This window comes from Sceloporus undulatus, chromosome 4, assembly GCF_019175285.1.
Source record: "Sceloporus undulatus isolate JIND9_A2432 ecotype Alabama chromosome 4, SceUnd_v1.1, whole genome shotgun sequence".
NCBI lineage: Eukaryota > Metazoa > Chordata > Lepidosauria > Squamata > Phrynosomatidae > Sceloporus > Sceloporus undulatus.
Window position 1 is genome coordinate 29,908,864 of NC_056525.1, and position 17,228 is coordinate 29,926,091.

Sequence of the window (17,228 nt, forward strand, 5' to 3'; positions counted from 1 at the left end):
GCACTTTGGCGTATGTTTGTCAAAAGAATGGAGGACTCTTAGATGTCTGAACAGCAGCAGCGGTGGTACACACATATTAGGTCAATTCTCAAACAAAGCAAAGAATACATGTCACTCTGAATTAGCTAATAAAGCTCATGGGGGAAGCCTAGATTTGATTTGAAGTCAGCTTGAGCTTCTGCAAACCAAGCCAGTCAATTTGAACTTCTACCACTAATTTTAAGTGCCATTTTAAACTCCTATGCTGAATAATAAAAGGGCACAAATGTGGATGAAAGTCAGGGACAGTATGACTACTTTTCTAGATTATTTAAAATCAGCTACTGATTTTAAAGGAAATTAACATGATGAGTGGAAGCACATAATTAAGCTCCACTGCGGAAGATTTTTTTTTAAACACCCCTGATATCCATTCAAATGATATGTCTTTAACATGCATCTGGATATAGCTGGAAAACATTAATATGGAGGCAACGGGATCATGTTTGTCTAACATACTCATGGATATAAGTGTATTGGCATGTCTCCATGTAGAGTCCAAAGACTAAGAAGCTCTCATTTGTATTCTAACAATTTTGATGGGCATTATCTCAAAGTTTACTGCATGGGTGCAGCGACTTTGGCTTTCGATATTTTGGACTTCAGCCCCCAGAGGTTCCAGGCAGCACAGTACAGTAAATGGCAAGCAATGGTGGGAGCTTCAGTTCAAAATATCTGGAAAGCTGAAGACATAAGCTGATTGGAATTTGGATCCATGATTCAGCTGGTGAAACAGAAAAAATAATTCTTGGGATATTCTATCCTGTGACCATAGTATTACTTCTGCAAAGCATTCTGCTAGAGTCTTATCTCTGCAATTGGATGTATATCAGCAAAAGTGCCAATGTACAAAGTTTTATTTTGTTTCTACAATGTATTTTTGAATGCTGAAATTATTGTTGACATTTTCACATTTTCAGTATCTCAGGAAGCCCCAAGAGTGACTGACCTCTGATTCCCAAAAGAAAACTTAACAATCATATCTCCTTCCTTTGCACTTTGGCGTATGTTTGTCAAAAGAATGGAGGACTCTTAGATGTCTGAACAGCAGCAGCGGTGGTACACACATATTAGGTCAATTCTCAAACAAAGCAAAGAATACATGTCACTCTGAATTAGCTAATAAAGCTCATGGGGGAAGCCTAGATTTGATTTGAAGTCAGCTTGAGCTTCTGCAAACCAAGCCAGTCAATTTGAACTTCTACCACTAATTTTAAGTGCCATTTTAAACTCCTATGCTGAATAATAAAAGGGCACAAATGTGGATGAAAGTCAGGGACAGTATGACTACTTTTCTAGATTATTTAAAATCAGCTACTGATTTTAAAGGAAATTAACATGATGAGTGGAAGCACATAATTAAGCTCCACTGCGGAAGATTTTTTTTAAACACCCCTGATATCCATTCAAATGATATGTCTTTAACATGCATCTGGATATAGCTGGAAAACATTAATATGGAGGCAACGGGATCATGTTTGTCTAACATACTCATGGATATAAGTGTATTGGCATGTCTCCATGTAGAGTCCAAAGACTAAGAAGCTCTCATTTGTATTCTAACAATTTTGATGGGCATTATCTCAAAGTTTACTGCATGGGTGCAGCGACTTTGGCTTTCGATATTTTGGACTTCAGCCCCCAGAGGTTCCAGGCAGCACAGTACAGTAAATGGCAAGCAATGGTGGGAGCTTCAGTTCAAAATATCTGGAAAGCTGAAGACATAAGCTGATTGGAATTTGGATCCATGATTCAGCTGGTGAAACAGAAAAAATAATTCTTGGGATATTCTATCCTGTGACCATAGTATTACTTCTGCAAAGCATTCTGCTAGAGTCTTATCTCTGCAATTGGATGTATATCAGCAAAAGTGCCAATGTACAAAGTTTTATTTTGTTTCTACAATGTATTTTTGAATGCTGAAATTATTGTTGACATTTTCACATTTTCAGTATCTCAGGAAGCCCCAAGAGTGACTGACCTCTGATTCCCAAAAGAAAACTTAACAATCATATCTCCTTCCTTTGCACTTTGCCTCTTTTTGCACCCTTTAGTCCTCTCATTTGCTTCACCTTACGCTTTCATAATGTCTCCCTCTTACTTTGCAACTGCACTACTCTCCCTTCTTTGCTTAACCTTGCAACTTTTCCATGCCCCCCTCCCTTGCTTCTCGCACTCTGTGGGTTACGCATCCCAGTGGCGTGACTAGGGTGGTGCTGGCTGCACCAGGTGACACCCTAAGCAGGGATGACACCACTGCTCCTCAACCATCTGACTATTGGCAGAAATTAGCTTCCTTTTCAATTATCATTTCATGTTACTCCACCTCCTCCTTTTTCATGTGCCTTGCTCCCTATCTGTTCTTCCTGCCATTCCTCTCCCACTTTATCTTGCCCCTATCCCATCCCATTTTTTCCTTCCTTGAACCTAAAGTTGCACTTTGAACCATCTCTGCAACCCACTTCAGTCAGGTAAAGGCAGTGGTGCTGATGCCACTGCAAAACAAAGATCAAGAGGAGAGAGAGACAAAGCTAAAGCTAAACACTTTCAAAGGGAGAGGCAGTACTGTTTCTTGCAAAACAATTGGACAGACTAGCGACTGTATCTTTCACCCTGCAACCCCACTCATACAAGGACTAGAAAATTATTTTTAAATGGAAGCTTGGAATCTGAACCAGGTGATGGTTCCAAATGGGCCATGGCTTACATGCTTGGGATCCAGGTATAATCTAGCTACCTGAATAGTATGTCAGTCCTACTTATCCAAATAGTATAAGAAAATATTCTTAAAGCTGGCAGAGCAAAAATTTCATCCAAACTAAACCACAATTTTGCACCTATTGTGTTTCCTCTTCTATTGCCACTCCTCCAGTTCTGAGCACTGAAGGGTATTAGCATTATGTACTTTCATCTTTTTTAAATGCACCTGTTCACACCTGGATGCCATAAAAGGGGGGAAAGAGAGTAGAAGACTCCTGGAACAATAATGTCACAGCACATTTGGTGCTTACAAGGCCTCTGCTGACCTCTGTTGTCCAAAGATCTATACAGATGGAATTAATGCCCATCAGGTATAATTAATGACAGATTATGTTTCAAGACTTGCATGGGAAATGTACTGACAACAAAGAGAATCACAGCTAACATAATGTGTATTGTTCAAGGGAAGGTTAGTCCATGCAATTATTTGTTCAGGGAAAGCCCACGAATCATTTCCTTTCAAATTCTGTTTGGACTGTACCCCAAAGGTTTATATTTGATAATCATGCATTCTTTTTGTACGGACATCCTTTTCCTTGTACACTCATTCACACTTTACTATTGTATTACATCACAAGGATATATGTGAAGAGATATTCATTTTCAATAAAATTTTTCTTTAATGGGCTTCTGTACTTTCCCCTTGACCTTGTGCGTATATATGTTCAATTTCTGTCTGTCTCTCTGTTTCTTATGGTACGATAGGTAAGTGGCTGGTTTGTTTTTACCAGATTAGGATGGGCTATTTGGGATGATGTTTACTTAAAATATAAGTTTAGATGCATACAAGAAATCCACTTTGGGACAAACCTGGTGTGGCACCCCAATTTTTGTTTTCATTCACACAAAGTAGTGTGACACACATTTGAAAGATTCCAACAAATTAATTTTGGAGAAATTTTGCCCTAACTTATTGTGTGCCTTCAAGTCTTTTCTGATTTATCGCAACCCTTAGTTGACCCCATCTCAGGGTTTTCTTGGCAAAATTTGTTCAGAAGAGGTTTGCTTTCTTTAAGGCTGAGAGAGTGTGATTTGCCCAAGGCCACACAGTGGGTTATGATGGCTAAGTGGGGATTCAAACCCAGATCTCCAGAACTGTAGTCCAAGGCTTAAACCACTACATCGCACTGGTTCTCTTTGCTATAACTATATGAATTAAATTAAGTTTTTTGTTAGTTTGTTTATATCACTGCTTCATGATGGACTGATTTTTGCAAAATCTGAAAGAAATGTTTGGTATGTTGTGATTATGTGGTGCACATAAAATGCACTTGGAGATGGGGGGTATTCTAATTATTTTTTTCATTCATGTGGAGTAGTGTCTCTGGCAACCACTTGGAAGAGGCACACTCTCCTAGGAACTCCATCTGCACTGCAGAAATAATCCAGTTTGACATCAGTTTAACTGCCATGGCTCAATGCTATGGAATTCGGGGAACTAATAACTAATTACAAAAGGATCATTGCCATTTCAGCTTGGCTGGGTAGACTCTGCTCCAAATGAAGTTTGCCTATTGGGAGCAGAAGAAGCTATTTGAGGTTCCTTTTCCATTGAAAAACCCAAACCAATTTTACCTTTCAGAGCTGGTACAAAGTAGTTTATTGGGGGGAAAAACCTTATAATACACATTCCTCACTTTATTTATATTTATTTATTTATGACTGCCATGTTACCAAAGAAACATCATGATGCCAAGTACTCAAGAGATTATGTTAATAATACATCAAATACTGGACTTTTTGGAAAAGAGAGTTCAGACATTCAACTGGAGTTCACCACAGTTCTACTTTCAGACTAAGCCAATCTTGTTTTGTAAGATGTCTTAAGACTCACTAGAAGGAACATAAGTTGAGTGGATCTTGCAAAAATATAGAGGAATCTTGTAACACTTTTGAGAGTAATAAATTTCTAGAGTGAATCTTGGTGATTTTTCTTAATTTTTAACACCTGTGTCCCCACTCCTTCACTTTAGATGAGGCCAGTACTATCGAAAGAACAGTAGCTATAGTCTCTGTGCATGTATAAATCATGTGGCACTCTAGTTGTTGCTGGAGTATAGTTCCCAGCAATCCTCATTATTGATTCTGCCATCTAGGGCTGATGGGTGTTTTAGTCTAACAATATTTGAAGGACTGCATGATTTCCAACTCTGATATAAATTCATGCATCAGAAGGAAGGGTTTTATTGCTGAACTACAGTCACATAATGGGATGGCCTGACGTATACATGGCTGATCTTACATCCAAAGAATAGCCTTGTTAGAGGCAAAACACAGATGTGCTGGAGGAGGTGAACATACAATCAGTGTCTGCAGAACATGGAGGAAGGATCAAGAAATCCAGAGCTCTGAAATACCTCATGAACTGATTTTTGGATAGCCTGATTTCTAAACTAAAAACATCTCAAAACCAGTAGCAGAACACTTCTGCCTTCTTGGACATTATGTCTTGAACCTCTGAGCAGTAGTCCTTGAACCAAAAATTTAAAAGGGAGATTGGAAAGAGGAACAGCTGAATTAGGATGTACCTATAAACTCGAGTCCATTGGCAGTGGTTTGAAAACAGAAAATGGTTTCCTTGCACATTACATATATTAATACATTAGTTGACACTTCGGATGCTAAGCAAGGTTCTCATGCTTGCTTTATTGCAACATTTCGTTGAGTCCTGTGCCCATATTAATGCACACTAGACCAAATACATGTTCCACTATTCAGGTTTACCTGTACATCATGGCTTGTATGAACAACCTGTCTCCCATCTTTGTCTCTTTAACTATTCTTTCTAGTTGGGACTGAACTTGTCACCCCGTCATCATACCCCCATGTTTTCCAATAATTTTACAATTCACACTCCCCCCCCCCACACACACATCTGATATAAAGGGGCTTCACTCCATTCATCTAATGAAGTGGAATAATGACCACAAAAACATATGCAAGAAATGTCTTTCTCTCAATCTCAAAGTGGAACAAGATCCCTCTAATTTTTTAAAAAGTGAACACTCACATAATTTTGGCAACATCATTTTGAATGCCCAAAACAACTTTCTTGTGAATATTTTCATAAAAGATCATGGTAGCTGAAAATTCAAAATGACAAGGCCATGGGAAGAAGCTAATGATGATTCTGAAAATACAGCAATGGACCATGATCCAATAAGTGCAAGTCTCCTCTAACAGCCATTCCATGATTTGTGGGGAGTGGGCAAGATTACAAAGCATGTGGTTATATTCCCTAACTGGGTGTGAAATGAAGACACCAGTGCTGAGATCATCCTCTTGAAGTCTCTGCACTGCTATAGTCATTTCATATCTGGCTATGGGGGGCTTCAGAGGCTGTTCAGTAAGCTGGGAATGTGCATGTAGACTACTACTGTATGCTGAGTCATACAGGATTGTATTCCTTAAGTGTTAACTGCAACAATTGTTTCAATTCATCTGATTTTCATCTGATGGTGGAACAATTAGTGCAAAAGGGTATTTAATGTGAAATTAACCAGGTACAAACAAATGTTTGCCTTCAATTACATGTACTGTCATTTCAGGGAAAGATGCTAGAAGCTTTCCAAACATTTCAGGCAGTTTCTACATCATAAACAGCACTTTAGATCTTTTTACATGAGCTCAGATCTAAAGGCAGAAAATAAATCTATCTGCTAATTACATGTCCGGCTTGCTATAACCATCATAAAACAAGCCCAGCTGGTAGAATCATAAAATAGTGTAAAATCATATTTCTACAGTCACAGAAGCAGTGTCCAAGGCAATTCAAACAGCTGCCCAGTTGGTCATCCTGTTCTAATGAATAGCAAATGCAGCCTCTGATATTCCATTTTATAGTGCTCAAGCAGATTGTAACACAAAGACATCCTGATCATACATGTTTTTATCAGAAAGAAAACTGCTGTAAAAATAAATTAAGGCTGACTGTCTTAAAATTCTGCTAAAGTTATCTAGGTGTGAAAAGTATCAATCTGTGAATTCTGTTACTTGCAGATTAAATATCATAGGGAACAACAATCTAATTATTACACAACAAGCCTCATATGGAATAACACTCTAACTGTTATCCAATCCAAAAGCAATCCAATCCAATAACAATTTCTGGTGTTTTGGCCATATACTTTTATCCAGAATTTTATTGTAGATTATTATATAGAGGTGTGTTTATAAAACAGTGATGGTCTTTGACTGTAATAAATGTTTGTGTTGTAATCCAAGTTAAGATACAAAGAAAGAATGTGTTACTTTGGTATGAGGCCAGTGTTCTTGAACTGGAGCAGAGAAAAGGTCTGAAGCTGCATATCTTTGGTCACATCTATGGCGCGAGACAGACCGCCCAAAAAGGGCAGACTCCCGGCACCTTTTTTCTGCCAGAGGGAAGACGCAGTCGCCAAACTGCGTGGCTTTCCACTGGCGGAAAAAGAACCCGTGAAAGGTGGGTTCCTTTAAACCTGCGGTGGCAGCGTACTGGGCCTAAGATACAGAGAGAAACTACATTGAAACGGGTTTCACACTGGTTTAGTTACCTATTACAGAATTTTAGCCTCTTTATCACAATTTGTAAAGTTTTTTGACAAGGAAATATTAATGGTTTTCCATCTGGACTTTTTTTAAAAAATAAAAATTGGACAATCCCTTTGTAATGTTGGCAGAATGAGAACGAGCTATGAGATGTGCCTTTTGAATCTGCCAGAAGTCATGCATGACATGGCCCAACTTAACCTTTCCAGCATTAAAAATCAGGATCTTTGATATTTTGGAAGATAGAAAGCCAGAAGTACCTTGCACATAGACTTGAAGAAATGAGCTACACAATCCATATAACTTACTTGTAAAACTATATCACACCAGAGAGCAGACAGAGGACTGGATATGTAAAATACAAATACTTTTGCATGCAAAAGAATTTTAGCCTTTTTGCATTTACAGGAAGGTTTGTTCCTCTTGTTTTTAACATGAGCAAACATTCAAAACCCACATATACCCTGAAGAGGTACAATCTGGCCACAAATACATATTTATTTGAATACATCCCTTGAAGGGGATAATTGTCATAAAATCACAGAATCTTAAGAGTTGGAAGGGTTCTCAAGGATCATCTAGCAGAATCCCCTGACATGTAGGAATACACACCTAAAGTACTCTTGAAATACTTTCCAATACCTGTTTAAAGACCTCCAAAGAAGGAGAATTCATCACATCTGGTCTATTCTACTGTTGAATAGTTCTTGCAGTAAAGAACTTATTCCTAATGTTGAGGCGGAATCTCTTGCCTTGTAATTAGAATCCCTTGGTTCATGGTCTAGTTTCTGGTGCAGCAGAATATAAACTTACTTCATCTTCTACATGACATCCCTTCAGATATTTAAAGATGGCTATCATGTCACCTTTCAGTCTTCTCTAAGCTAAACATACCCAAATCCCTAAGTCATTCCTCATAAGGCTTGATTTCTAGATCTTTGGGTTATTTCTCTCATACAAGGGAGGAAAAAAGGTTAGCTAACCAGGCAAAACATTTTCTATCATAGGGGCTCAATGGACCACCCAAAAAGGGTTGGCTGGAGGTGCCATTTCTGCTCCCAAGGGAGACCGGAGCAGCAAAATGGCGTGGCCTCCCTCCGCCCCAAAAAGAACTCAGAAAAACTGGGTGCTTCTTGGGATGCTGTGCGGACATCATGGGTGTGCCATTGGTGCACCATGGTGCATCAGTGATGCAAGTGTGGCATCACAACATGCAGATGCCCGTGTGGGCAGTGCCATGCAATAATGGTACCACTGGCATGTACTAGGGCTTGAGAGCGTGCGGTTGCTGAGTGCTCCTGAGCCCTAGAATTGGCCCCATGACAGCTCTTCCCGCCTGTCTATCCTGAGCTATAGTTTCTTTTCTTTTAAAGAGAAAAACCTTGACAAGAAAAAAAAAAGCAGTTCACTATCCTAATCTAAGAGAAACTGAATAATACAATCTTTTGCAGAAAGTGCTCTCTTGGCAATGTTAATTAAATTTTCACATGTTGGGGGAAATATCACTGGGTTTACTAGTCTTAAATAAATCTGCTAGAATAGCTGCTCTATTAAGTGACCTTACTGTTCTCAATCTGTTCTGAGTGGACAAACAGCAATGGGGGGTAGGGAGAAACCACACAGATGAATTCCACAGTACCTTTCCGTATCTGGATGCAAAAGTTCCCGTGAGTAAGGAGTGGAAAATAATTATTGTCTCATCCAAGTCCCACACAAACACACGCTGTGATGAAAGACATAAGGGAATGGGGTGGAGGACAGAAAAAAGGCAACCAGTTAATTCAGGAGTGTCGCTGTGTGGGATTATATAACAGTGTTGTGAACAGCATCTTCCAAGGGTGACAGGCTACTCCCACCAAAAACTTCTTCCTATCGTTTCATTATAATCCCTTGTCTTTCAAGACTGTTGGCAGACCTGACATAACTCTACAAGTTATTTTGGCTGATTGAGCAATGCTACCAGATAACAGTCTTATCTTTTTCTCCTGATATTCCATATGCCTAGAACTCTTGACCAGACTATCTCCAGGAGACATCTGTCCTTTCTTTCCTCCTCAAAATACCTTTTCTATAAAAACCACTCAGGAAGGAAAAATACTACTCCTAACATCTTACAGTAATTAAATCAATTTTTGTTTTGTATTCCTCTCTGGTTCCATTTCACCTCATTCTCCACATCTTGTTTCTCTTGTGTCCATATTTAGACTGTAAGTGTCTTGAAGTATTGGCTAATCAAACCTACTCTTTAGGAAATGTCCTGTAAATAGACAATGCATTAATTTTTAGGGGATGGAATAGGATAATTTTGTTTATAGATTTAGTCTCTCCCTTTCATTAAAAAAGGAGTTTTGTTTTTAATGCAAAACCTTATTAACATCAAATAGTGTCATTCCATATGCATATTGAATCACTTAATGGCTCTGGCCAAATAAACCTGGGGATTTTAATTTTTATAAGGTTTCTCTTCCACATGGACTTACAAATAAATTCAAATTCAAATGAAACTTTTTGCTGCACCAAGTTTGATTGGTGTAGAAGCAGATCTCTCACATTATGCATTAGAGATCATAAAGATTTTTTTCCCCTGACAGATCTGACATCAGTTTAGCAGTTGGGTCCATTGGCACTGATATCTATCCTAGTTGGCAGGTCTCTAAATTTCCCACAATGCACATGAAGTAGCATCACTGGTGGTGTGGGAAATAAGTAATTGCTGATTTGTGCAGCCACTAGAGACCGCTTAACCAAGGACTTGCTCAAAAGTAAGTCACTTGAAAGAACCTAGAACCAATTCACAGAATCAGCACACAGGCCAAAAGGTATTTTTGTATTAATTATTTACCAAATGTAAATGTAATACAGGTTTAGTATACCTTATCCAGAATTCCAAAATCCAAAATACTCCAAAATTCAAAATTGTTCACACAGATGGCCGAGATAGTGACACCTTTCTTTCTGATGGCTCAATGTACACAAATTGTTCCATGCACAAATTTAAAAATATTGTGTACAAAATTAGGTTCAAGCTATGTGTATTAGGTGTATATGAAAGATAAATGCATTTTGTGTTTACAGTTGTGTCCCATCTCCAAGATATCTCATTATGTAAATGGAAGTATTCCAAAATCCAAAAAAAAATCCGAAATCCAAAACACTTCTGATCCCAGGCATTTCAGACAGGGGAGACTCAGCCTGTAATCATATTGGTTTTTGAAATATATTCTGATTATGACAAAAGAGAAAACCAAAGAGATCAGAAGGGAGTTGTATAAAAAAATTGAGAGGTAAGTAACCTTGTTACCTGGTGGTGCAGTGGTTAAATGCCAGTACTGCAGCCCAAAAGTTGTGAGTTTGATCCTGCAAGGGCTCCAGGCTGACTCAATCTTACATCCTTTCATAGGTCAGTAAAATGAAAACCCAGCTTGTTAGGGGCAATTGATTAACACATTGTAAACCACTTAGGGAGTCCCTAGCACTATACAGCAGTATATAAATGTAAGTGCTATTGCTATTGCTAAGTGCTATTGTCCCCAATTGCTTGTTACCTCAATTTCAGTATCAGCCGCTGGAGAAGGGTCATTACTTCTTTTTGATCGCCCCCGTAATTTTCCATCAGTTCCTCTGTGTTGTCTGTCTGTTTCTGTGTCTTTTACAGGTGTTGTATATTCTCCTGTGAATATAAAGTGGAATCCTATTGAAAGCCAGACCCTATATTATGGTTCTTCTGCACATATCAAAAATCTTCATAGTAGCATCATCTTATCAACACAAAAAGTTACTATTGAGGAAGAAGGGAAAGAAGTTAAGTTGGCACAACTATTGGGGGGGGGGATTAAATGAAATGAGCACATCTTTATAATTTATAGTTTATACTGGAACTGAAATGATCCTATTCTTTACCATAAGAATTATGCAGATTATAACAATTTAAAGACAGTGCTTTTTTGTTGTTGTTTTAAAAAACTTTTTATACTGAGATTTTAGCTATACTTCATTTTAATTTGGTGTAATCTATCTTGAGTCCCATGATGGGAGAAATGCAAGATATCAATCAAATCCATAAAAATTCACATGACAGCTCTTAAAGAGCCAAAATAGAACCTTTCACTCACACAAGGTATGAGAATAATTTTCCATAGAATCTTGTAGACTGCAGAAGTAAAAAATAATGTGTGTGTGTGTGTGGGGGGGGGTCTACCGGATGGATCCTCCAACACTTGCTCCAAAGCAACCCAATGAGGATTGAGCATATTCAGTGAACACAAAATTATCATCGTCTGGTAGTGGTCATGGAGGAAATGCACTCGTCTATCATGAACAGGAGCATTATCGTAGGCCCTGCATTTCATTGCAAGACCTACTTGTACAACATGCTGGATTTAAAATCCCTTTGTCCATGCAGGAAATGCAAATGTGGGTGATTCTTCTGTACATATTTTTATGCAAATCATCTGCATCTCAGTGACCACCTGGGACTTAATGAACTGGTAGGCTGTGCTTGATATAACATACATCCATATATATTGGGCTTTTACAGCAAGTAGAGATAGATGAATAGGAATCTATGACAATATTTCATTGGCTCAGCCAATCCTGATGGTTTTTAGGATACCAAGTGAAAATCTTAGCCTTTTATGGTTGGCTGTAGTACAGGTTACTAAAATTGCTTTAAGAAAAAAAAAAGCTGAATGATTTCACAGAACTAATTCAAGTTTTTTTTTAAACTACAAGATATTATTTTTTTAAGTTTAAAAACCTCTTTAGGGCATAGTTTATCTACATCTTTTAATATTTTATCATTCCCCTTTTAAATTTTGGCTCTCTACAACCAATGAAAACTGAGATCTTTTGCAAGCTGAATGACGTTTTCACTTAGGCGATTTAAATTAAAAGTCATATGCTGTTTAAATACCGTCACACAGCTCCAAGAAAATTTATTAAGTACACTGACTCAAAATAACAATCCACTGAAAATCAATGGAGCTTACTTCCAAAGAACTGAGTTTTTAAGTCAGCTGAACTTTAACAGAGGTCAAAGATGCCTCAGCCTTTGACAATAGAAGATTTGTTACTCTCTTTAGATTTCAATTTTCTTTGTACTTTACATGACTCTGTGGCAACCAAAACCCTGCTTTTTGTACCCTAAAGGCCTGCAATCCCAGGGTCCCTGTGGATCCATCCAAAGTGCTAGATTGGGACTTGGAAAAGCAGGGTTTTGGTTGCCACAGAGTCATGAAACCCAATGGGTGACTTTGTGCCAGTCACTCTCTCTCAGCTTGGCTACAGATCAAAGATCTGTTTTAAGGATACAGTGATGAGTGGGGATTAGGAAGGGGAGTCCTGCCTACCTCCTGAACTGACTGGAGGAAAGATGGGATGTAAAAGTAACAGCCACTCTGTCCTGTCCTGCCAGGCTTGTGCCTGTTTGTGCTGGCAGAATTTTGGATATGTCAGAGGCTCTAATGTCATCTCTCTGAGCAGTAGCAAAAAAGACTTCCGTACCTTTGGGGATTATTATGAGCAATGGTAACACTGATAAGATCAGTCTTTACAAAATCTCTTTAGATTTCAATTTTCTTTGTACTTTACATGTCCAAGAACTTGGAAACAGTAGCATTAATGCCAGCACTAACACATTATAGTTAAAAAGTGTTTGAAAGATAATTCTGAGCCGGAAAAATGACCCCCCTCCCCGCCCTTTTCATGGAAACAATTTTGAAATCTCAGGCTATAAAGTCTAAGAAGAGAAGAAAATATTCCCCTGTCCATAAACCATATTAGTTTATTTTCCTTGTTGAGTAACAGCAGATGTACAGGCTTGTTCCATAAGTGAGCAGACACCACTGTGGGCATACATCCAGTGCTTATCCACAAATGATGTCATGTTTTATATAAATTATATTGCCTGCCAATGAAAATTTCTCTTGGGAAATGGTATCTGAAGACAATATTCCAGCCATATATTGGAAAGTAGTAATACCTGAGCCTCCAAAGCTAAAAAGTAAGCAATCTAAAAGATCCTGGATAATTTCAAGATGAATGGAAAGCATTTTTTCTTTAATAAGGAGCTCTTCATTAATGGTTAACCTAACCTTGTATTCAATAGCTCTTTTTAAAGGGACCTCAATCAATAGCCACTCTGGTTAAATTTCCCCATACAACTAGATTTAATAGGCAGTTGCTAAAAAGGAATTGCATTTCTGGAAAAGATTATGAGACACATGAACTTTTGTTTAGATTTTTTTAAAAAAATTCAGGGCAGAAATGGGGTGCAATAGCATTATGAATGAATATGAAGAAAATTAAAAGGGGCTAGTAACAGATTGATCTGTCTGTATCTGTTCTCAAATAAGCCTCAATTAATGCAGTAGGAGTTACTTCTGAACAAATATTATAGGACTGTACTATGGAATGTCTTCACTAATACTGGTTATTTTAAAGCTATTGTGAGAAGCCTTGCCATTTTCATGCACGGAACACGAATACATATATAAATCTCTGAAATTAATACATTTTCATCCAATGAACCAAAGACTTTTTGAGAGGTGTCGGGAATGGCAGTAACAGAAACAAGACCTAGCAGGAACATACACTGTCTCATATGGAATTCTTCCACACTAACATTAGATTTAATATTTGTTTAATGATTTATATATTACAGGTATGGTACACCTTTCCCCAAGGAGCTGAAGGATATACACATGGTCCTTGCTTCATATTTTTTATCCTCACAACAACACTGTGGAGTAAGTTAGACTGAGAGATGGTGACTGGCAGAAGATCAGACAATCAAGTGTCAAGGCTGAGTGACTATTTATAACCAGGGTCCTAAGTCCTTGTTCAGAACAATCACTAGAATTTGGCTTTATTTATTAAGTAATGAAACACACACATTCTACATGTCCTTCAAGTCATTCTTATTTTTCTAGTTCGATGGTCATGTTTACCCTTTTACTGAAATTAGATTCTGCCTGAGGCAGAAATTTTTTACATGCCACTTGGGATTTTATTAAACTAGAAATGCCAAGGACCAAAGCTTGGAAAGACATTTTAAAGATAGGTGTCCCATTGATATTACCAAGGAACCCTAAAATTATTACTGTACATACTCATGTATAAATCTAGAAATTAAGGTTAAAAAATTGACCTAAAAAAACCTTGAGTCAACTTATCCATTGGTCAATGTAAGTACTGTACTTTAACACTTATAAAAAAGATACCATCTCCTGGTGAAGGGAAGGAGTACAATTTGTCTTGGAATCACTGACTCCCTCCCTATTCTGGTCAGGAGTACCTGTTATCAGCTTCAGCTGCTATACTACCTGTGCCCCTTTCTAGTACTGGAGAACCTAAAGATGGTAGTGCATGCACTGGTAACCTCAAGGATGGATTTCTGCAGTGCACTGTAAACTGGGCTACCTTTGTAACAAATCTGGAAACTCCACCTGGTTCAGAATATGGCAGTTAGATTGATTACGGATACACTGAACAGTGATCATGTCACACTTCACTTAAATCACTTCACTGGCTGCAAATTAGTTTCTGGGCAAAGTATAAAGTATTGGTTATTACCCTTAAATTCCTACATGGTATGGCTCCATGTTACCTGCAGGATGTCTTCTCCCATACAATCCACCCTGTACACTCAGGCCCTCTGGGAAATGTTTGCTCCAACCGGTCAGGAGGAGACTGACAACTGTTTCCCAGAGGACCTTTTCATCTACTGCCCTGAAAGTGGAATGACCTGCCAGAATTGATATGACAACTGAAAACACTGACAGCTTTAAAACAATGTTAAGGACACATCTCTTCCAGCAAGCCTACCCTGTCAATTTTAAATAATAACTTTTTAATTGCTATACTTTACAGAATGTATTATATGAGTGTATTTTAATGGTTTTATAGGCCCGTTACAGACGGGCACCCTAGGACGGACTCAGTCCGTACGAAATGGCGGTGGCCGTTTCACACGGCCGCTGCCATCTTGACATAGCAGACGCTCTGCATCCACACGTCACGCCCCGGATATGATGCTGCGAGTGCGTGATTAGCGCCTCACGGCATCACATCCGGGGGCCAGGAAGGAGCGCGATTTTCGTGCTCCTTCTTTGCTGCATCCGGGAACTGTGCCGTTTGGCTGCTGCGGTTCCTGGATGCAGGAACCGGCAGCGGCAGCAGACCGCCGCTTTTCGGCTTTCTGTAACCCGCCATAGTATTGTATTTTAACTCTAGGTTTTATGTATTTTCTTTTTAAATTGTGTTTTATATTTTAATATGTTGTACCACATCTCGATCCTTGAGGAGAGGTGGGAAAGAAAAAAATAGACTGTTGTTGTTGTTATCTCATCCATCCAGCCTTTAGGATGAGACCAAATAGTTATGTCTGCTGGAATTTTGTAAGTTCTTTGGCATTGTTTTCCTTTGCTTCATCCTTTGGCTCCTTTGTTACATACCCCTAAGTTTTACCTTTGACTTATCCATGGGTCATATCAAAATCTCTAATTTCAGCCCCAAAACCTGCCCTTGATTTATACATGAGGTCGACTTATAGTTGGGTATACACAGTAGTTGCATTATTAATACAATTTTGAAAATAGAAATATTCACTTTCCTCTTTCTGAAAATTAAATTTAAACTTTAAAAAAAATTCTACAAGCCAATTGCTTGTGATACAAAACATACTTTTTCCTTTCTAGCTCTCATAGGGAATGGCACAAAGCATAGAATGAGCCAAGTCTTTAACTATGTGATGTTCTTCATCATTTTCATCACATACACAAAAGAACAAATATACTGTGACTTAGTTGTATCTTCATTGTTGGGTAAAGGAAATATCTTCCAAATTCTTCCAAGGAAGTAACTTTCAACTTCCAAGTTATTGGATAAAGAAAGTAACTTCCAAAACTAGACCCTGAGTTTTGGCTGCAATTAAATCCTACAAAATGATGAGCCTGCAGTAATAAAAGAGATTTTCAATATTTAAGGCACCTACCAGAAAGTGATTCAGTGCTTTGACTGTTGATGTTGTGTGATGATTCTTGGAGAGAGTATGCTGACGCTGGAATGGCTGATGGGCTGATGCTGTTTGCAGACATATATGAAGAATTGTATGAAGAGCTGTAATACTGTGAATACTGACTTTGGGTGAAGCTGGGATATGAAGAATACTCCTTTGAAAAAAAAAGACAGTATCTCTAATCACCCCATCCAGGCAAAACATCAATAAGAACGAAACACAATTAAGAGTGATGTAGCTGGAAGAAGAAGTATAATTTGACTTACAAATATTTTCCATTATTTTTGACATTGTACTAAACACAACAGTAATATTGACCAACAGTGTTCTGCAGAAGGTATATTACTGCTGGCTGTAGAGTTCACAAGGAAAAATTAAAGTTCCAAGGCAACTGGTAGTATGAATGTATGAGTGATGTAGCAAACCCTTTCATGAATACTCAAACAACTGTATGCCTGCAAAAGGACTTTTCATTTGTTTGTTTAAACAGTTGCCCTGCAGCATCAATGTGACATCCATGTGTCTAAGTGTTTGAGTGTGGGAATGTGTGTGAGCAGCAGAATTTAATAAGCAAATAAGAGCCATGTACACATTGCTGTTATGTTAGTTTTATTCTTGCACAGGCTAGCTCTATATAAGCAAATCACATCTATCTGATAAATGTTTTACATTTTTATAGAATACTTTTACATTTTTATGGAATACTTAATGAAAGTTAACATGCATCTGCAGTTAATCTGTGATGTGCAAGGTAGATATATTAATTTATTACACAATGACTCTGTTCACAACTATGTTCTTTGACTATATGAACAAGCTATATGTTCAAAGAATACGTTTAAGAAATTACTTCCCTGGGCTGAAATAGACTGGCTCGAAGCCATCC

General features: G+C 38.1%; 2 protein-coding genes across 8 annotated transcripts in view; both read right to left on the bottom strand.

The window, feature by feature from the left end:
* The window catches only part of NCOA3 (nuclear receptor coactivator 3), a 1,019,275-nt gene that overhangs the window by 447,542 nt on the left and 554,505 nt on the right, over positions 1 to 17,228 (bottom strand). The window lies entirely within an intron of this gene.
* EYA2 (EYA transcriptional coactivator and phosphatase 2) overlaps positions 1 to 17,228 on the bottom strand; it is a 201,098-nt gene that overhangs the window by 62,459 nt on the left and 121,411 nt on the right. For all 6 annotated transcript variants that reach the window (XM_042465931.1, XM_042465926.1, XM_042465928.1 and 3 more), the window contains 3 exons: positions 16,319 to 16,496; positions 10,872 to 10,996; positions 8,966 to 9,049 (listed from right to left, as the gene is read on the bottom strand). In XM_042465931.1, the coding sequence (XP_042321865.1) occupies positions 8,966 to 9,049; positions 10,872 to 10,996; positions 16,319 to 16,496 (387 nt within the window). The remainder of the gene's footprint in view (positions 1 to 8,965; positions 9,050 to 10,871; positions 10,997 to 16,318; positions 16,497 to 17,228) is intronic.